At 45.2% G+C, this 21,948-nt stretch overlaps 1 protein-coding gene across 1 annotated transcript in view; it reads left to right on the forward strand.

The window, feature by feature from the left end:
- Positions 1-21,948, forward strand: part of NT5DC3 (5'-nucleotidase domain containing 3) — a 61,142-nt gene that overhangs the window by 19,043 nt on the left and 20,151 nt on the right. The window contains exons 2-6 of the mRNA XM_012772692.2: positions 2,548-2,732; positions 10,158-10,232; positions 10,711-10,766; positions 19,885-19,975; positions 21,239-21,376. Coding sequence (XP_012628146.1) covers positions 2,548-2,732; positions 10,158-10,232; positions 10,711-10,766; positions 19,885-19,975; positions 21,239-21,376 — 545 coding nt within the window. The remainder of the gene's footprint in view (positions 1-2,547; positions 2,733-10,157; positions 10,233-10,710; positions 10,767-19,884; positions 19,976-21,238; positions 21,377-21,948) is intronic.

The following is a 21,948-nucleotide window of genomic DNA, read 5'->3' on the forward strand; positions in this document are numbered from 1 at the left end:
AGCAATCCTCCTGCTTCAGCCTCCCAGAGTGTTAGGATTACAGATGTGAGCCACTACGCCTGACCATGGTGGTCTTAAAAAAATAAAAAATGGTGCAGCAGCTATGGAAAACACCAGGTTAGCTCCTCAAAAAATTAAAAATAGAATCACCGCAGCATTCAGCTATTCCACTTCTGGGTATATAGTCAAAAGGCTTGAAAACAGGGACTTGAGCAGATATTTGCATGGCATGCTCATAGCAGCATTACTCACAACAGCCGAAAGGTGGAAGCACCCAAGGGCCTATCGATGGATGAATGGATAAACAAAAGGTGCTATAGACATATGATGGAATCTTATTAAGCCTTAGAAAAGGAAGGCGATGTTGACACTTGCTACATCATGGACGCACCTTGAGGACATCGCGCAGAAAGACTGTATGACTCCACTTCTGTGAGGTACAGAGAGTGGTCACAGTCACAGAGACAGAACGCAGGACGGCGGTTGCTGGAGAAAGAAGGGGGATGGGTTGTTTGGTGGGTATGGAGTTTCAGTTTTGCAAGATTAAAAGAGTTCCGGAGACGCTTGGTGGTGATGGTAGCACAACAAGGAGAATGTACTGAATGCCACTAAATTGCACACTTAAAAACGGTTAAGATGGTACATTTTAGGTGCATTTTAGAACAATTAAAACCACAAAAACCCAAACCAAAACAGACAGCTTACAGGTTTTCCCCACGCGTTGGTCACGGCACTTGCCAGTGCTCTGTGGGGTCACAGATGGAAAGCTGGGAGGTGCTGAGTGTGCCGGGGGTCCCCAGCGAGCCACGCTGCCTGATGCAAGGTGCGTCCAGCCCAGCGGGGCCGCGTGGGAGCCCAGGTCAGGGCTGTCTCCCCGTTCCTTTGTCCTGACTGTGTAGTGCTGCTGTCATCGTCCATTATGTACAAAAGGAATTCACTTTCTAAATTTGTACCCATTTATGCTCTTGTTTCTGCTTTGCGAAAAAGCATAACTGATGAATTAGTCAGGGGGAATTCAATTTATACTTTAGAGTCTAAAGTTTAGACAGACTGTCTCTCTTTCTTATGTCTGGTTGGTTCTTTTCATTTGTCTTGTAATCATTCATGTTTGCTCTTAACTTTTTTATGTGATGGCTGCACAGGGAGTTGAGATCCTTTAAGCCTGTGATGCTGCTCCTCGTGTTTATTTTGAGGATGACAAACATCCACGCTTTCAGGCGATGCTGTTCATGTGATTAATGTGCCTTGGGCGCTCACGGCAGCAGGGGATTCCGTGCAGCTTTTGGGGATGTGCTGGTCGTCGTGATTTTCCATCGTAGCAGTTTCTCCTTGAGGGCTTCACGTCGTCGTCTCAAGTAATAGAAGGGGAGGTAGACTTTCTAGCCAGCACCACTTCCAAATATAAACTTCTAATTAAACAGGCTGTTTGAACCTCCCTTGGAAAGGTCATTTGTGAAAGTGGAGCTTTTGGTCACCCTGTAAGCGATCCCGCCTTACTGACATCATATGGACAACCACGTGTGGTCAGATTCAGAAAATAGCATCCTTCGCAGTGGCCTATTGATCACGTAAGGCCAGAAGATTTTTGGTATTAGATACTGAAGCTTCTACCCTTCCCTAAGACCAGCTCTTGTGAACTATCTGCCTCCAAGCTTTAAAAAATATTATTGTCTGTTTACCATCCTCAGATCTGTCTTATTTGCAAAAGAAAAATAAAGGCCATGGTTATTGTCTCATTGATTTTGGCAAAAGCAACTAATGAAGAAATGGAAGTGTTGGTGGATCTTGACTGGATTTTCTTTTCCTTTTGCTCTTCTCTTTTTTAGAGACAGGTTCTTGCTTTGTTGCCCAGGCTGGGTACAGTGGCACAGTCATAGCTCTCTGTAAGCTCAAACTCCTGGGCTCAAGCAGTTCTTCCATCTCAGCCTCCTTAGTAGCTAGGACTACTGTCACACCCAGCTAATCTTTTAGTTTTTGGTAGAGGTAGGGTCTTGCCATGTTGCTCAGGCTGGTCTCGAACTCCTGGCCTGAAGTGATCCTCCCGCCTCAGCCTCCCAAAGTGCTAGGATTACAGGTGTGAGTCACCACGCCTGGCCTAAATATTCTTTTTCAGTAACAGTTTTATTAGGATATGATTTATATACCATACAATTCACCCATTTAAAGTCTCCTTGTGTGTTGGTTTTTAGTATATTCATAAGAGATGTTCAACCGTCACTATCACCACAATTTTAGAATATTTCCATCACCTCCCCCCAAAAACAAATTCTATACCGATTAGTAGTCACTTCCCACTTACCCCGACCCCCCAGTCCCAAGCAACCACCAATCTGCTTTCTGTTTCCATGGCTTTGTCATTTCTGTACTTTTCACATAAATGGAATCATGGCGCACGTGGTCCTTTGTGGTTGGGTTCTTTCACTCTGAATATTTTCAAAGTGAAACAAATTACTCTTATATTCTCATTTATTCATTTTTTTTTTTTTAGAAATCATACTAACCCTTATTTATTATATAGTATAATGTATTTTTTTTCTTTCCTTCCAGAATTGGTTCCTTCAATTATGAGCAACTTGTTGAATCCAGATGCCATTTTCTCCAACAATGAAATGAGCCTGTCAGACATTGAAATCTACGGCTTCGATTACGATTACACCTTGGTGTTTTATTCAAAGCACCTCCACACGCTGATATTTAATGCTGCCCGGGACCTTCTCATCAATGAACACCGGGTAAGATCACAGGGACCATTCAGTCCCCTCCCTCCCACTTTCCTCTTAGAACAACCTTGAGCTGACGTGGCCCCATGCCCGGTGCAGAGAAATTGTTCAGTAAATTGTTGCTCAATGAATGAGTAGATTTTGTTCCATTCTAAATTTTCAAATGCCTCTTATCAGGAAAATAGTTTTTTTTTTTTTTTAAATCCATAGATGTCTCTCTGGCCAAAGACTGTCCCAGGTCCGCATTAGTGGAGGTGCGGCTGGAGATATTTACATTCTCCTGTTTCACAGAGCAGCAGCAGCTTCTCCCAGAGCGTGACAAAGTGGCAGCCTATTGCATTGTGGTTGGGAGAAATTCCTCAAACGATAGGCAATGCTTTACCCTCAATACTGGTTTGAATTGGGAAGAGTAAAGAATATTTGAATGTCTAGTAAAGCACAGTAACACCGAGAGCTTTTAATGAGGAAGGACAAAAAGAAAACACTCAACGCTGGTGTTCTTTTCTCTGGTCTGGTTGGGGCACACATTTTAGGAGTCAGGATGAAAAGCAACCTCAGAGGTCCTGTGATTAGTGTCCTTTGAGAACCCCCAGAGCAGCCTGAGAACTACAGCTCGAATCTCCATCTCGGACAGGAGCACCTTACCCCAGGAGGCCGTTCTGGCTTCTGGAAAGTTCTTCCATGGGTTGAACAGTTCTGCCTTCACCACTGGTCTTTTTTCTTCCTTCATCCATTCCTTAAGCCTTTAGTAAGTGCCTCATCTGCGCCCAGCCCTGCGGTAGAAGCAGGGAGGAGGAAGGAAGGTGAGTGGGAGACAGGCATTGCCTGCGGAGAGCCAGCAACCTTGTGTGTGGGGGGTCGGTCACGTGGGGGCTAAATCATGAAGCCTCCTGGGGGAGGCCTCTATAGACACCCAAACGGAGAGCTAAGGATGCACAGAGCGTGGTTGGAACGACTCTGCCTGAGGGAACTGGAGAAACAAGTAAGAAGTGATATTTCAGCCTCCTCATGAAGGAGTTTGCTGGCAAAGGTGGGCAGGGGTGGGTGGGTCTGGGTAACCTAGAAATGCACATCACGCAAACTAATGTTTTCTTCCTGACTGTCTGCGTGCCAGACACATCACGGGCTGGTGTGGAGACCAGCCCATCATGCCCTCCAAGTCGTCTTCTTTTTTCCCAGGCTGATCATTATTAGCTGTTTTAACCATTTTCGTTCGTCTCTTTTCTTTTTGTCATCCTGGTCGCCCTCCTTGGTGTGTGCCCTGGTGTGTCCCTCCCAAATGGGAGGCCTTGAACTGACGGTGCTACCACAGGTGGGGTCTGAGTCAGCATGGAATATAGGGAGACCATCACCTCCCTGGTTCAGGATATCATACTTCTGTTAATACAGCCAAAGTTTCCATTAGTTTTGGATCCTGACCATTTGATCCAGTATGTATTTTCTGATCCCCCTCAGCTTTTGGTTATCAGTGGATCTAAGCAACTTCTTTTGTCCTTATTTAAAATGCAGAAATGGTATTTGCCAGAAGAACCTTCCCTTCTGCCACTAAGCCAACAGCCAGCTTTCTTTAGTTATGGCCCCTTTACCAGAGCTAAAACCCCCAGCCACCTGCCATCCAGCAGCAGGTCTTCATTTGCTCAGGAGACACCCCCTTCCCCCAGTCTAAACTGTGGTCCTTTCCTGGGATTGAGAGATGCAGGCAGACAAAGAACGAGGTGCTTCTGCCCTTGCTTCCCGTCTGCTACCCCAGGCTGTCTCTTCACCGCCCCCGTGGGACATGCTGGGACATGGAGCTGAAGGGGTGTTGCATTGGTGCTGGCCTTCTAGGCCCAGGTCAGCTGCGGTGTTTTCTGTGACTTTGATGCCACCTATGGAAAGCAGGTCAGGATCCTGACTGCACTGCGCATCCATTGCCTCCTAGGTGCTGAAAGCACAGGTTCTAAGCCTGACTGCTGGGACTCAAATCCTGGCCTCCACCACTTATTTCCTGTGTAATCTTGATCAACTCACCCAGTTTCTCTGGGCCTCAGTTTTCTCCTTTGTAAAACGGACATAGTAACAGTGCTTTTTTCATAGTGTTATTGTGATAACTAAATGATTTAATATATTAATATGTAAAGTGCCTGGCACATAGAAAACACTCAATAAATATTGGCTGTATACTAACATTGTTATTTTTAATCTACACGACAACTCCACACGTATATGTCATCCCTGTTTTACGGTTGAGGAAACTGAGGCTCATAGAGTTACGCTACTAGATCAAGGCCACAGGCCAGTGGGAGCCAGAACCAGGATTTCAACTCAGATCTGCCTGTTTCCAAGAGACTTGTGTACTCTCCTGTATTCCATGCGGCCTCTTGTAGGGTTGGTAACACCTCTCCATCCTATGGGTTTTTTGTTCAGATGAAAATAAAATATTCATGAAAATAAAACATTTATGAACATAAAAAATTTATGAAATTTAGGGGGAAGAGAGATAAAATAAAAGGTGCAATCATTATGATTAGAAAAGCCTCTAGATTTAAGATTACTGAAATTTCATTCTCATTATGTCTATTTGTTGCTTTGATAAAAGAAATATTATAATACTAATTATATCAGGCATATTATTAGTGTCAATTATGCTTATGCAGATTTTTTTCTCTTGCTCTGATTTAACAAAATAATTATTCCAAGATGCACTGAGTTCAGTGCCATTTTTTCTGGCTGAGACTGAATGTACTTTATGTACTTGTAGAGACAGAAAGACATCTGCTTTTGAGACACACAGTAATAGAACAGTAAATCTGCTATTTAGCATCTTTCCAAAAAGCAAATGTAAAAGTTCCAGCTCCTTCATAATTACCCTTTTTTACAAGAATAATTTTTTTTACAAAAATGGAAATTAAAAAAATTGGGTAATAACCGGATCTATATCTTCATTTCCTGTGTCCACCAAGGAACAGGAAGGGACTGGTAGAAGAGCTCTGGATTTCGGCTCCCAGATTCACACCTTTATTCGCATTCTCTTCTCATTAGTTGGCACTGACGACCACCTGGTTGTTCAGATCCCAAGGGTGCCATCAGCTGTGAGCCCTTCACTCTGCATCCCACATCTGATCGCTCTGCAAATGCTGTGCATCCTCTCTTTAAAATTTTTAGTTTAAGGATAGTTTTAGGCTTATAGAAAAGTTGCAAAGAGTTCCTATATAAATTCTCCTAATGTTAACATTTTACATTACTGCAGTACATTTGTCACAACTAAACAACCAATATTGGCCAGGTGTAGTGGCTCACACCTGTAATCCCAGAGCTTTGGGAGGCTGAGCTGGGAGGGTGGCTTGAGGCCAGGGAGTTGGGTGACCAGCCTGGGCAACATAGCGAGACCCCATCTCTACAAAAAATAAAAAACTTAGCCAGGCATAGTGGGTGCTCACTTTAGCCCAAGAGTTCAGGTTACATTGAGCTATGAATGTGTCACTATATTTCAGCCTGGGTAACAGAATGAGACCCTGTCTCAAAAAAAGAAAGAAAAAATTGGTACATTGTTATTAGCTCAAGTCCATACTTTATTCATATACTTTTAGTTTTTACCTAATGTCCCTTTTCTGCTCCAGGTTCCCATCCAGGACACCACATTACATTTGCTTGCCCCAGACAGCCTGAGGCTTGCTCCTTGTTTTCTCTTTTTTTTAGATTTGCGAGCCCTCATACTGCATTGTCTTCATAGAAAACGCGCTCTGAGGCATCATACTCTGCATGTGTGTATGTGTTTGTGGTCTGCCTTCCTGCGCTAGAGTGGAAGCTTCTCAGGGACGGAGACTTCCTCAGTTTTGTCCACTGCCGTATTCCCAGCCCTGGGCAAAGTGCAGGTCCAATAAGCACTTGACATTCGCATCGGTGAATTCTGCAGGGAAGTGAGACAGTTGTGCTTTGTACAGGGCACTCTGAGGAGGTCATTCTTCCCTAGCTTCGGGTTTGTGTGGCTTTCGGAGAGCTTTGTTTTCATGTTCTTCTGCCCTGCCTCTAAGTAAACGCATAATTCAGGCTAATTTCCAGGCTTCTGGAAAATGGATGTATTTATAGGGCCTCAGGAAGGCACGGGCGGTGTTGTAAGGTAGAGGTTACCAGCTGTATCCAGAGATTTTGTAATTGCCCAGGAATGAGGCACGTGGCAGGAATTATACTCACACGAGGATTCCTGGGTTCTCTGCTGCATTTTGGTAGTAACTTTGCTTGAAGCCATAGGGACATTTCTGTAGCATTTTCAGGGGGACCCCTTTGCTCTTTCTTTATCAGCACACAGCAGCCTGCCCAGATTGTTCCAGGGATTGAAGCAAATCCAGGCACTGAAGGAAACCTGACTGAGCCTAAGTTAGAATTTTAATAAAAATCCCCAATAAAGGTCTTTTATCTTTTATATTTCTTATTGGTTTTAGGGATACCAATTATTTCCATGATGCCTCACATGGATGTGTCTTGTTTTTCTGAGTGGCGAAAAAGTTTCTATACCAATATGAGTCCTGACAATCTAAAAAAAAAGAGTCTTGAAAATCTAGCCCTAAGCTGTGGGGGAGGAACGTAACCGCCTGGCTGGTGCAGCTCTGGCTTCCTGGGCTGGATGTTACCGGTGACAGTTGCTCCCAGAGGTGCCGCGGGTGTGCGTATGTGAGCGTGCTGGCAAGTGGCCCAACGTGAAGGTGTCTGACTTGCTGGTTGTGTGGGGAAATTACAGTTTGGGGCAGGTGCACAGAAATCACCCTCGTCCCCCATTTCACTTCGCAGACGAAGGAAGAGGCCTTGGAGGCGACTTGCCTAGAGTCCTGTAGGAGAGTAACAGAGGCCAGTAGAGTGGCTCCTAAACCCCAGGCCTGCTGGTTCTCAATCCAGGGAAGCAGCTCAGTTTTACTGAGCACTTGCTGTGTGTCAGGCACTACCCTCACTTCCCATGTGCATTTTTGGACTTAATCATCTGCACTTTGAAAAGGGTAGGACTCTTGTTATCTTTACTTTGCAGATGAGGAAACTAAGGCTCCGAGAGACAGAGGACCTAGCCCAGGGTCACTCAGCTAGCACGTGGTAGGACGCCTGGTCTCTCAGCCCTGGAGCCATGTTCTTCGTTATGAAATTGTCGTGTTGAGGCTCTTTCAGCTGCTTCTGCCAGTTTTCAAGATCATTTACTATAATCTTTGGACCATTGGATAAACGTTGCTTATCTCTCGGGGTGGCTCTCCAAGAAAAACATGAGAGTGAGAGGTGGGGACCCTGAGTGTGTGCAGGGCCGTGCCCTTCTGGGGAGCCCAGATAAACCTTGTTCAAAGAAAGAAATGCCAGACGTCTCTGCAGTGTACATACTCTTATCCATGCCCCGGCTCTCTGCTAAGATAGTCAGTGCTCCCCTCCTAACCATGAATCCTTTCAGCAAACTTACTGAGCCCCTCCAAGGTGGCAGGTGCTGCTGTCCTGGGGGTGGGGTGACGAGTGTCCAGCATGGTGGCTCAGAGTTGGTTCAGAATGCCTCATGTGGTGGTTGGGGGGGGCACTTGGGCGTGACACGGACCTGGGTTCAAATACTGACCTGACCGCTCTCTAGTTGTGTGACCCCGGGCAAATTCTTTGACTCTGACCTTCAGATTATTCAACAGGAAAACCGGCATGAGATGCCCCATCGCTTTCATGTTGGTATGGAAAGGAATGAGGAAGATAAAGCCTTAGAAAGTGTCTAGTGTATGGCACATAGCAAATGCTCAGTCAAGACACTTGTCTCAGTGACATTTTAAATGTCTTTCCTATCTGTCTTCTTCCTCATTCATCACTCTTGAGTTTAAAAGGAGATTCAAGCCGGGCGCGGTGGCTCACGCCTGTAATCCTAGCACTCTGGGAGGCTGAGGCGGGTGGATTGCTCGAGGTCAGGAGTTCAAAACCAGCCTGAGCAAGAGCAAGACCCCGTCTCTACTATAAATAGAAAGAAATTAATTGGCCAACTAATATATATATATAAAATTAGCCGGGCATGGTGGCACATGCCTGTAGTCCCAGCTACTCGGGAGGCTGAGGCAGAAGGATTACTTGAGCCCAGGAGTTTGAGGTTGCTGTGAGCTAGGCTGACGCCACGGCACTCACTATAACCTGGGCAACAAGTGAGACTCTGTCTCAGAAAAATAAATAAATAAATAAATAAAAAATAAAAGGAAGAAACAATAGTGATATAGCACATCTTATATTTTCCTGGTTAGAGCTGGAACCCATACTACTAAGTGAAGTATCCCAAGAATGGAAAAACAAGCACCAGATATATTCTCCAGCAAACTGGTATTAACTGAGTAGCACCTAAGTGGACACATAGGTACTACAGTAATAGGGTATTGGGCAGGTGGGAGGGGGGAGGGGGGCGGGTATATACATATATAATGAGTGAGATGTGCACCATCTGGGGGATGTCATGATGGAGACTCAGACTTTTGCGGGGAGGGGGGAATGGGCATTTATTGAAACCTTAAAATCTGTACCCCCATAATATGCCGAAATAAAAATAAAAAAAAATAAAAAAAATAAAAGGAGATTCAGAGCTGCTGAAGTCCCTTGGCCCCTCTTCAATAAGTAGAACTGTGGTTCCAGGCACTGGGTCCCGTGGCAGCTGTGTCAAGTAAGTCAGTAAAAATGCAGGACCGTGCACAGTGTTCAGAATTCTTAGAAATGCCCATAAATGGTAATATCAGTTTGGTGATTTCTTGGCACGCATGGCAGGTGGTAGATAAAGGAGCCCAATAGTGACATTGAAGTCAGTGCTTTGTGCAGTTTGACTTGAGAACTTGCTGCATGCGGGTCAACCTGGTACCATTTCCCGGGAAATGCTCTCGCACAAATGGGACCCTGGCCATGAAACGTTAGCAGTGCAGCCGAGCAAGGAGGTTTCCTGGGTGTCTCAGCAGTCGTCCGGGTTTTTACATCAGCAGTCTTTACACCACGATTGGGAGAGCCTGAATGAATGGTTTACAATGTGTTTGGGGAAAGTTGTGCTTCTAGTAATAGAAGGGACCTTCCAGTTCCTCCTCCTTAGCAGCCTTAAAAACAAGAGGAAGGGAATGATGGCTCGAGGGAAGAGCAGATGTGTTGCTGGGGTCCCAGGGGTCTGGGGGTCTAGGGACCCGGGGAAGGGGTTGGGGCTGGGAGAGGAGAGTTAAGATGCGAGCAGTTGAGGGGGATGGGGATGAGGCCCAGCCTGTGCTTGGGCGGATCAGCTGTGCGTGGGCAGGTTGGAGGCTCTGTGGCCTACGTGGTTGCCAGGAGGTGCTTGGGCTCGAAGCAGAGGGACGAACTGTGGTCTGTCCTTCTGAGCCCACCTTCCCACCGGAGTGCGTCAGCTGCCTCGGCCTGAGTACAAGGGCCAGATAAGGACAGGGTCCTGAACTTAGCATGTTGTTGGCTGAAACCGATTCCTTTCTTCTTTCCCAGTATCCTGTGGAAATCAGGAAGTATGAGTATGACCCCAGCTTTGCAATCCGTGGACTGCATTATGATGTTCATCGGGTAAGTTTCCTTCTCATGGTTTTTTCTACAGTGCAATGGTGTTTGAAAATAAAATGTGCTCTTGATGCTTTTCTTTGCTGAACAGGTAAATTGGTTTTAAATTATGTTATTTAGGGCTGCAGAACCAAATTATTCAAATATCTTTGAGTAAAATCTTTTTGAAGAGACTACGTGTTAGAAAAACATGAATGCATGTAGCTATTTGGGATGTACTATTTATTTCTAGTGGTCGTTTTTTGTGTTTTGAGAAGGAGCCAGTTGCCATATCTCTTTTTTTTTTTTTTGCTTTTGTAGATAGGCAATTTCCTTAAATTGCTGCGTAGCACTTTAATTAACAAGCAAGCCTTTCAGGAACATATAGTGGTGCTTTCTCTTTAGGGCAGCCTAATGTTGATAGGATACACAAAGACTCCTGGATTGTGCATTTAATATGCAAGTTGTGTGTTATTTATATGTGCATATGTTTGTGTTTTTAAAGGCAGTATTGATGAAGATTGATGCTTTTCATTACATCCAGCTGGGGACTGTCTACAGGTAAGAGTAAAAGGGGATAAACTTACTTCACCCAGAATAACCAAGTGGCTTTGGGTTTCAGAACCCACTGACTGTCAGTGACGAGGAGGGCTGGAGTGTGTGTACTAGGATTCATTCATTCATCCACTCACTCTTCCAAGAGCATTGTTTCAGGCCTGCTGTCATGCTGGGTGTGGAGGGTTTAGTTTACAAGGATGTCTTCCCTCAAGGAGCTTGGAGTGTGGGTGGGAAGCTTCACGAGTAAATGGCTGTTGTCCACAGTGACAAAGGTGATGATGGAAATGTCCTCAGACTGTTAGGGAGCACTCTGGGGGGCTCTGGAGGACTCTGGGGGAGGACTGGCTTACTGGAGGTGATGGCTGAGGAGCTGAGGGAGGGTCCTGGTGGGGCTTGGAGGGAAGGGACATGGGGGTGAGGCAGCAGGGTTCTCAGTCCCACCATGGGAGTCAGATGGTTTGGATATTGAGACTTTTTACCCCCTGTTTATTAGAATTAGTGGAAGTACTTTGTGTAGCCAGAAATCTTTGTAACTTTTAAAATGGAGGGTTTTGCCTTTTTTAATTCTCTAATTTGGGAGGGGATTTAGGAGTATGGTTTGTGTTTAGGTTCCTAGCTTATGAACCTTTTAAAAAATGTGCATATCTGGCCAGGCGCAGTGGCTCACGCCTGTAATCCTAGCACTCTGGGAGGCCGAGGCGGGCGGATCGCTCGAGGTCAGGAGTTCGAAACCAGCCTGAGCAAGAGCGAGACCCCGTCTCTACTATAAATAAAAAAAGAAATTAATTGACCAACTAATATAGTGAGAGAAAATTAGCTGGGTATGGTGGCGCATGCCTGTAGTCCCAGCTACTCGGGAGGCTGAGGCAGAAGGATCACTCGAGCCCAGGAGTTTGAGGTTGCTGTGAGCTAGGCTGACGCCACGGCACTCACTCTAGCCTGGGCAACAAAGCGAGACTCTGTCTCAAAAAAAAAAATGTGCATATCTTAGCTTAGAGTCTTCTCTCACAAACTGTTAAAATTAATGCTTAGTTACTTATATTTTTTGTCAAAGTAAAAGCATGCATACAGTTACAATCACATAGTGTTAAAGGCGTCAAGAGGACAGCAGGCTCTGTCCTCCACTCCCACCCAGACCCTTTAGGCTCTTTAGATTTTTTTTCTGGTGTTTTCCCTTCCTACTTCTAAATAATCTGTGCTCATTCTTCTATTTCCTAAGTTATTAGTTCCGGCCACCGTCCCTGCTGTGCTAGACGGGGCGTAGCTTTCTGGCACGCTTCGCCGTCCCTGCCCGGCATCTTCACGCTCATTCTTCTCTTCTCGTTAGGATCTCAGGATTCGGTGGTTGTGTCAGCCACTGGCTATGTTACGACTCTGGAAGTCTTGTGCACTCTTTTAAAACATTTATTTTATTGATACATAATTGTACATATTTGTGGAGTACATCTGCTATTTTGATAGAAGCATATAATGTGTCATGATCAAGTCTGGGTAACTGGGCTATTCATCACCTCCAACATTTATCATTTCTTCGTGTTGGAAGCATTCCAAATCATTTCTTCTCTATTTTGAAATATACGATATATTACTGTTAACTGTAGCCGCCTACTGTGCCATCAAACACTGGAAATTACTCCTTCTGTTTAACTTTATGTTTGTGCCCATTAACCAACCTCTCCTCATCCCCCTGCCCTCCCACCCTTCCCAGCCTCTTGCAGCCACCATTCTGCTCGCTACCTCCGTGAGATCCATTTTTGTTTTTTTAGCTCTCACATATAAGTGAGAACATGTGATATTTGTCTTTCTGTGCCTACCTTATTTTACTTAACATGATGTCCTTTGGGTTCATCCACGTTGTTGCGAGTGACAGGATTTCATTCTTTTTAATGACTGAATAATATTCTGTTGTGTATATATGCACATTTCCCTTATCCATTCAGCCATTTATGAACACTTAGGTTGATTCCATACCTTGGCTATTGTGAATAGTGCTGCAATAAACATCGGAGTGCAGCTCTCTCTTTGATATACTGAGTTCCTTTCTTTTGGATATATACCCAGCAGTGGGAGCATATGGTAGTTCTGTCTTTAGTTTTATGGGGAACCTGCATACTGTTTTCCATAGTGGCTGTACTCATTTACATTCCCACCAACAATGCATAACAGTTCCCTTTTTTCTCCGCATCCTTGACCAGCATTTGTTATTATTATTATTTTGTCTTTTTGATAATATCCATTGTGACTGGAGTGAGATATCTCATTGTGGTTTGGATTTGCATTTACCTGGTGATTGGTGATGTTGAGCATTTTTTTATATACATGTTGACCATTTGTATGTCTTCTTTGGAGGAATGTCTATTCAAGTCCTTTGCCCACTTTTTAATGGGATTATTATTTGTTTGTTTGTTTTTTCTGTTGAGTTCCTTATATACCCTGGTTATTAATTCTTTCCTGGATGGATAGTTTGCCAATATTTTCTACCATTCTGTGGGTTGTCTTTTCACTCTGCTGTTTCCTTTGCTGTGCAGGAGCTTTTTAGCTTGTCTATTTTTGCTTTTTTTGACTGTGGTTTTAAAATCTTAGCCAAAAAATCTTTGCCCAGACCAATGTCCTGAAGCATTTCCCCAATGTTTTCTTCTAGTAGTTTCATACTTTCAGGCCTTACATTTAAATCTTTAATCCATTTTGATTTGATTTTGTATGTAGCGAGAGACAGGGATCTAGTTTCATTCTTCTGCATATAGTTACCATTTTTCCTAGTAGCATTTATTGAAGAGTTCGTCCTTTCCCCAATGTATATTCTTGGTGCCTTTGTTGAAAATCAGTTGTCTGTAAGTGGCTGTAAATGCAGTTTATTTCTGGGTTCTCTGTTTTGTTGGTCTTGTGTCTGATTTTATTTTATTTTATTTTTATTTTTTTATTTTATTTTATTTTATTTTATTTTTTTTTATTTTTTTTTTGAGACAGAGTCTCACTTTGTTGCCCAGGCTAGAGTGAGTGCCATGGCGGCAGCCTAGCTCACAGCAACCTCACACTCCTGGGCTCAAGCGATCCTACTGCCTCAGCCTCCCGAGTAGCTGGGACTACAGGCATGCGCCACCATGCCCGGCTAATTTTTTCTGTATGTATTAGTTGGCCAATTAATTTTCTTTCTATTTATAGTAGAGACGGGGTCTTGCTCTTGTTCAGGCTGGTTTTGAACTCCTGACCTCGAGCAATCCACCCGCCTCGGCCTCCCAGAGTGCTAGGATTACAGGCGTGAGCCACCGCGCCCGGCCTATTTTATTTTTTTATTTTATTTTATTTTATTGGAGACAGAGTCTCACTCTTGTTGCCCCGGCTAGAGTGCCGTGGTGTCAGCCTAGCTCACAGCAACTTCAAACTCCTGGGCACAAGCGATCCTCCTGCCTCAGCCTCCCGAGTAGCTGGGACTACAGGCATGTGCCTCCATGCCCGGCTAATTTTTTTCTCTATATTTTTAGCTGGCCAACTAATTTCTTTCTATTTTTAGTAGAGACAGGGTCTCACTCTTGCTCAGACTGGTCTCGAACTCCTGAGTGCAAACGATCCTCCCGCCTCGGCCTCCCAGAGTGCTAGGATTACAGGCGTGAGCCACCGTGCCCAGCCTGTGTCTGTTTTTATACCAATACCAGGCTGTTTTGGATATTATAGCTTTGTAGTATATTTTGAAGTCAGGTAATGCAATGCCTCCAGCTTTGTTCTTTTTGCTCAGGATTGCTTTGGCTCTTTGGGGTCTTTTGTGGTTCAGTATACTTTAGGATTGTTTTCTTCTATTTCTGTGAAGAATGTCATTGGCATTTTGATAGGAATCGCATTGAATCTGTAAATTGCTTTAGGTGTTGTGGACATTTTAACAATATTCTTCCACTCCATGAACATAGGTTATTTTTCCTTTTTTGCATGTGTGTATCCTCTTCAGTTTCTTTCATCAGCATTTTATAGTTTTCATTTTAGAGCTTTTTTACTTCTTTGGTATTCGTAGGTTTTTTTCCTAGATATTTTTTCATTTTTGTCTTGTTCACTCTTAAGCTAGGTGATTATTTTCTTCTTGTATAGCGTATGGTTTTTCTTAGATTTAATAGTATTTCATTTTTTGTTTGCTTAGTTTTCTGTGTGGGTATCTCTGATTGTTTCCACATGTTCCATCACAAATGTCAAGCATGTATTTATTTTCCAATAATATTCAAATGTTTTCAATAATCTATGTTACTTTTTTTTTTAATTGACTGTCCCCCTTCTGTTCTGATCTGGTTTGGTTGCTTGTCCTGGGATTTCCCTTTGTCACTTTCTCTGTTTCCTAGTTTCCATCTCTTCCTCTTTCTGGCTTTACTTCCTCATTTTGCTGGAGCATATCCTCAAGTAGTTTCCTGGTGCCTTGTGGTGCTGAGCCTTTCTGGAGATCTGTGGCAGTTAATCAGTTCTTGTTGCTGTCCACTTGCAGGCCTCTGTTCTCAGTGTTGTTAAGTCAGCTTCCTCCTTCCTTCTTTGCATCCATTATTTGTCTTCCTGTGTCTTGTTGAGCTGTCTTATCTGTTGCTGTCTTTGATTTCATTTCCTTTCTCATTTTAATGGTGTTTTAGGAGGAGGCAGTGGACATGATAATAATATTAGTAATAATAAATAGTGACTAACAAATATTGAGTTTTGCTATGGGACATGCATTGTTATAAGGGTTTTATTCACTCATTTGATCCTCAAAATAACCTTATGAAGTAGGGTACTATTATGAGTCCCAGAGATGTTAAGTAACTTGCCCAAAGTCACACAGCAAATAATTGCCCTGGGCTAGAGATCAGACCCAGGGCAGTCTGTGCTCTTGGCCACCATGCTGTGGTGAGGGCTAATTGGAGTCCCACAGCTTATCTTTTTTTGGGGGGGGGGTAGTGAATGTTTTAGTCTATACTATTAAAAATAATCTTTCCATTTATTTTGTAAGTAACTTAGGTATATTAAATATAATCGAATGTTTTTGTACACATGTCTCATTTTCTTAGGAAAAATCTCTAGAAGTAAAATTGCTGGGTGAACATGTTTATTCATTTTAAGGGTTTTGAAATGGCTTAAGTGACTTCCAGAAAGATTATACCACTGCCAAGAGACTTGCTTTTGAATTTAAAGTTGTTCTTATACTTAACATTTTCCAAATTTTAATTTCCTCTTCTCTAAACCACTTAAGTGGACACTCATTCATTCATTTATGCATTCATTCAGTCAATATAAATAGCACACAAAGGTTCTCTAAAAGAAAAGATATTTATTTGGGAATAGAGCATTGAGATGGGAATACATATGCCATGGTAAACTATGTGTGTATTCAGGGAGGTAAAGGAAGACAAAGGTTTTTACAGGAAAAAATGAGGAGGATTACATACTTTTTTTTGCAATAATTATCCTTCACTACAAAGATCAGTGACGGGGTGATGCCAGTCCGAGGTTGAACAGGCAGTTGCTGGACGGATGTCCTTGCAGAAATAGCTTTTGTGTAAGATTGTGATGGCTTTTGTGCAAGGTTGTGGTTTTTGCAATCTTTTGTGATAGTTTTTATAAGGCACACAAGTGTGAGAACCTGTTCTTTCTGGCCTTTCTTGGCTCTGTTTGTCAGGGTTTTCTTAATATTAGTGACTCTACTTTGGTTCTGACAACTTTCACAATTCCCTTGTTCACTCCTTTCTAATAGCTCCCAATGTTTGCCCCAAATTATTCTAGCAGTGGCGGTAGGTGGAGGGATAAGGAAGACAAGGTTGTCCGTGTTTATGGAAATCCTCACCAGATCTTTTTGTCTGTCCCTGCATTTCTTTCTACCATCAGCCTCTGGTTTAGACACTTATCTCTTCTCCCCTGGGCTCTTGGAGTTTTCTGCAGTGCAGCCCATGCTGGACATTGGACATTGTTGCTAGGCTAATTTCCCTAAATCATTACTCCCAACTTCCTGCTCTTGAAACCCTGGATGGCTTGTTACTGTCTGCTGAATGAAGTCCAAGCTTTAAGCTCAGCCTGAAGTTTGAGATTTTTGTCAACCTACTATAAACCCACAGCTTCCTCTTCTTCCATACACAGCTCCTTTTCATATTGGAACGGTTAAGACTCTTGCTTGCAAGTGACTGAAGACCAGCTCACACGGGGTCAGTCAAAAACACAATATTGGCTTATGTTTGTACAGCCCAGGGATAGCGCTCGTTGCCGGAGTGGCTGGCTCCAGGGGCCAGATGACGATTGTCAGCACTCTTTCCTTCTCCTGGCTGTTTTCCTGTCCGTGTGGCTCATTCTCAGCAAGCCTCTCTGTGTGGGGACCCGTGGCAATATCAAGCTCACATCTCCCCAAGCACCAGGTTGAGAGGACATAGGAGCTTTGCTTCTCTATGATTCAGCCAGAGTCCCAGGACTGAATCTCCTCGGAATGGGTCATGTGCCTGGTCCTGAACCAGAATGATGAAGAGGGAACAGACACCGGGCAGGCGAAAACAACACATGGATTCTTTCCCTCTGAGTTCTCCTTTCTCACACTTGGCACTTGCTCCCGTGGGCATCACTCCACCATGACGCAGTTTTCCCTGCTCTCTGCTTCTTGAAATGCCGCCCACCCTTCACAGCCACCTGGTGGTGAGTCCTCCCTTCTCCCTGTCAGCCTGAAGGGCTCTGTCCCTCCCCTCCTGTGGTCCACACCATCCTTAGGACCCCTTATCATCTTGTTTCTTCTGCTTATTTATGAAGGTGTCCCTTGGGTGAGGAGTATGGCCGGAGGAGGCTGCCGAGGCATTTTCGGGGAAGGGGGGTCAGAGTTTGGTTGTGGGAGTTCACTGTGGCATCAGTGCTGGGCGTGGGTGTGGTGAGCTGGGCCCCAGAGCGAGCGTGTATCACAACCGCTCCCTGGGTGTGAACCAGGGTGTGAACCCAGACCCCTCACACGTGTGTGGTCTTGAGCAAGTTCTGGCTGCCCCGAAAGCTTTGCCCCCTGCCCCTGTAAAGCAGCCACGGCGGCAGTGCCAGCCCGAGGGCAGCCTGTTGGGAAGATGGAGCATGCTTGGAAAAGTGCCCGGAGTTTTATGGGCACGCAGAAATGTCACTTCTCTTCCCCCCCAGAAAGCGTCATGAATGAGAGACGGGCGGGAAGAAGGTGTCAGCCTCCACCTCGCTGGTTCCTGGGAACTGCAGGTGTCGGGTTCTACCCCAGAAAGGCTGGCAGTGTTTCCGTCACAGTCCCACCAGCGGAGTTGTGGCGCTTACTGTACACCAGCCGTGCTGTGTGTCGTAGCTCCCTGAATCCTCTCAGTGACATCAGGAAGTAGGCACCCTTGTTATTCCCTGCTTTAAGGATGAAAACCTTGAGACCCAAAGAGGGTGAACTACTTGTCAAGGTGATACCCCTCGTAATTATGGGAGCTGGGATTTGAACCCCGGGCAGGCTTGTTCACGTCTGTGCTCCTAACCTCTCTGTTTCTCATAACCCCGCACAGGGCTGGAGAAAGGGGCTTTCAGTTTGATTTCAGCGCTGGTTCAGGCAGCGTTCAGAGGTGGCAGCGCAGTCTGCCATCCTCCCGAGCCCGTTGCGGTTCTGCTTGACTCCGTGTTTGCCGCAGCTGCCTCCTGGGGAACGCAGCTGCCTGGAGCCGGCTGACCTTGCTTCTGACCAGCTTCTGAGCTGACATTTGGTTGCCTGGCCCTTAAAATGGCAGCCTGTGTGCGCTGGCAACAGCGGCTTCCCAAGGCCTCAGCCTGAGCGTGAGGCTGGGAAATAACTCTCACCCGGCAGAATCTCCCCACTTTCTATATCATCTCTCTGAGCGTCAGAGCCTTGGCAGTGTGGACGCCTGCCCGTTGCTACCCAGCGAGAGCTCCTCCCAAGGTCACTGCCTGGAGTGATCTGGTTTAGTGCCGGTGGCTTATCTGATGTCTGGAGCAAAGATAAGGGGAGTACAGTGCTGCTGTTGTTTTCAAAGGCCAGTAGTTGTAGCAACTTAAGATCAGAGGCAAAATATTACTGAATGTGCTCGGATACTTTTAGAAGTAATATAGGGGATGGAGATGGGAGGAAAGAGGTTGAAGTGATGTTTTCACTAACATTACATATCAAGACATAAACTACATTGTATACATATTTTAACACGAGCCCTGTGGTCTTGTATGCTAAGCAACCCGTTTCATTGGTGCCTATTTCTCAAGCGCTCTGTCCTCTACAGAGGGGGTGGCAGAGCAGATGTGTCCCTCGTCACCCTCTAGGGTGGACAAGTCCAGTGAGCAGGTGAAACACCTGCTGATGGTAGAGGCAGGGGCGAAACCCTGGCCACTGACCCCAAAATTATTATTATTATTTTTTTGCTGTATGTGGAAGGGCTGGGTTCATTTGCAAATTCCAGAGGCAGACAGATGGTGGATGTCACTTCGGCGGTTTACAGATGAGGAAACCGGCCTTCAGTGCCACAAAGCATTTGGGGCCTTCCCTGTCCAAGAAGGTGGTGTCGCTGGGCTTCCTGCCTCATGTCCCGGGGTTTAGTCCACTGAGCCACGTGTGTGACATTCCACCCTCAGCACCAATACTCTTGGGAGAGTATTGGGGGGCAGCAGGATGTTGATGGAGGCAAAAAATAGCCTTTCTCTGTCCTAATGTATTAAAATCGCTTAAAAAGTGGACCCAAAGCAAGTCATTAGGGAGCCTTGTGCCTTAGTAGTTTAAGAGCCTGGGCCCTAGAGCCAGAAAGCCTGGGTTCTAATCCTGACCCACTACTTTCTACTTTGGTGACCTTGACAAGGTACATGACCTTTCTGTGCCTCAGTTAGCTGGAAAATGGGAAGACTATTCAAGTCTCCCTTCTAGGAACATTGTAGAGTAAGTGAATAACTAGGCGTGATTCATATCTGGCATATAGCAGATGCCATGTAGCAGTAGCTACTATTATTCTTGCTCTCGTTACCAATAGAACAGTAATAGTGGTAATAGTAGTAGCATCTTGCCTGTTATTTGTAGCATTTAGTTGTGGCACATTTGCCTCATGGTGACAGCAGTGCCTGGCACCTCAGTTGTAAAATCCCAGCAGTGGACAGAGGTCTTACAATCACTGGTCTCTCCAGCTGAGCTCTTTAACACCACTTCTGATTTTTCCAGAGGCCTCAGTGTTGTCCCTGACGAAGAAGTCATTGACATGTACGAGGGGTCCCACGTGCCCCTGGAACAGATGAGCGACTTTTACGGAAAGGTAATGAGAAGCACTTTATTTATTTAAAGCAGCTCGTCTTTCTCCTTCTTGAAACACGGCCTCGGAGATACAGGAGCTTGAACTGCTGGTCTCACCTCCTGCGTGCATGGAAGGGACGGGGAGATTCGAGATTGTGTTTGAGAGAGGCTAGTATGTCATGATTCTCCTTTCTTAAGCCCTTCCTCCCTACCTGGTGGAGGCTCTTTCCACCCCCCTCGTACCCAGCCCCGTTTGCCACCACCTTCCAGGGGTGTCTCTGCTTGCTGGGATGGGGCCCAGCAAGGACCAGGGGCGGTCAGTGTGCAGGTGTCGTTTCCCCTGAGCCAGGCTGCAGAATCCAGAGACTAATGGCCACGCAGGAGCGACCTTTTCTGCCTGAAGGGAAATCCCTGCTTTTCTAACTTTTGTGGTTCTCTTTGCTCTCAGAATTTTTGCTTCTTGTCTTATGAGAGGCACTCATTTGTTTGCCTTGTCCCAATGAAATGGAAGGTGCCTGGTCAGCCAGTAAACTTGGCACAGATGGTCCCTAACTTATGATGGTTCAGCTTAACAATTTTTTTTACTTTATGGTGGTCTGAAACCATTGCAATTTTGATGTCAGTCACAGTATTCAGCAAGTTACATGAGATAGTCAACACTTTGTAAACTAGGCTTTGTGTTAGATGGTTTTGCTCAACCGTAGGCTAATGTAAGTGTTCTGAGCACTTCTAAGGTAGGCTTGGCTAAGCGATGATGTTTGGTAGGTTAGACATATAAATGCACTTTTGACTTATGATGAGTTTATCGGGATACAACCCCATCATAAGTCGAGGAGCATCTATTGCATCAATCGTAAGCATTTGGAGGAAGGCTGATTTTTAAGCTTAAATATAGACTGCAAGGGTGTGCTCCAGTTTAGGAGGGTTCAGTGGCTTTGTGTGCTGTCACATGGGCAGTAATCTGTTTTCCGGCTTTCCTCTGTGTTTCCTGAAAGAACGTGAACTCGAAGCTGGACGTGCACGTGGAGGGCAGGGCGGTCAGACTCTTGGGAATCAGGGCGTTTCTGTGGGCATTGTTTTCATGCTTAGGGCGAGACATCAGGAACAAGGGGAGCATTTTACTTTTTTCTTAAAACTTTGCTTTTTCAATGGAGAAGCCTCTACATGTTGATGACCAGAGGCTCCCTGACTTCTAAGAAGTCTTCTCTGTCCCCAGTGCTTTGTGGCAGGTGGCTACGCCGCTGGCGTGGGCCCCGTTCCTAAAGCACCTCCTCCCTGTCCGCAGAGTTCTCACGGAAACACCATGAAGCAGTTCATGGACATCTTCTCCCTGCCCGAGATGACCCTCCTGTCCTGCGTGAACGAATACTTCCTGAAGAACAACATTGACTATGAGCCCGTTCACCTGTACAAAGACGTCAAGGTTGTATCACAGTGAGATTGCGGGGCTGCGTCCCTTTCAGCTTTTCAGGGGAAGTAGCTGAGCCTTTAGCCTCCTTTCTAGGTTAGGTACTTTAAATAGTCTCTGAGCTGGGCTATTTGCGGTTTAACCTTGAAAATTGTAAGAAAGATGTTACATCAGGAGAATTGGAAATCAGTCAAGTTTCTTTTGTTAAAACAAGGTGGTGCTCACACTGCTGTCTAGGTTTCTGATCCTTTCTGATCAGAAGGCTGGGATTTTAATCCTTTCTGCTCCTGGACAAAGAGAGGAGAGGGGCCGGCGTGGGGTGTCCCTTCCTCACGAAAAGAGATGTCATGTTCATGCCCCAGGCTGAAGTTTTCCAGAGGGGACACCTTTCTCTCTTGCCCACAGAGGTTCCATGTGGCTCTCTGGGGCCCTGCAGAAGCCATGTGAGAAGCTGTCTGAGAGGGACAGGGGCAGATGGAAACATTGATATGCACACACACTGCAAGTCCTTAATGCCTGTAGGGTCTCGGTAACTGTGACTTTAAGTGAAACCACACACAGCAGGTCCTGGGACAATATTGTTTTGT

Source organism: Microcebus murinus, chromosome 10, assembly GCF_040939455.1.
Source record: "Microcebus murinus isolate Inina chromosome 10, M.murinus_Inina_mat1.0, whole genome shotgun sequence".
Lineage (NCBI taxonomy): Eukaryota > Metazoa > Chordata > Mammalia > Primates > Cheirogaleidae > Microcebus > Microcebus murinus.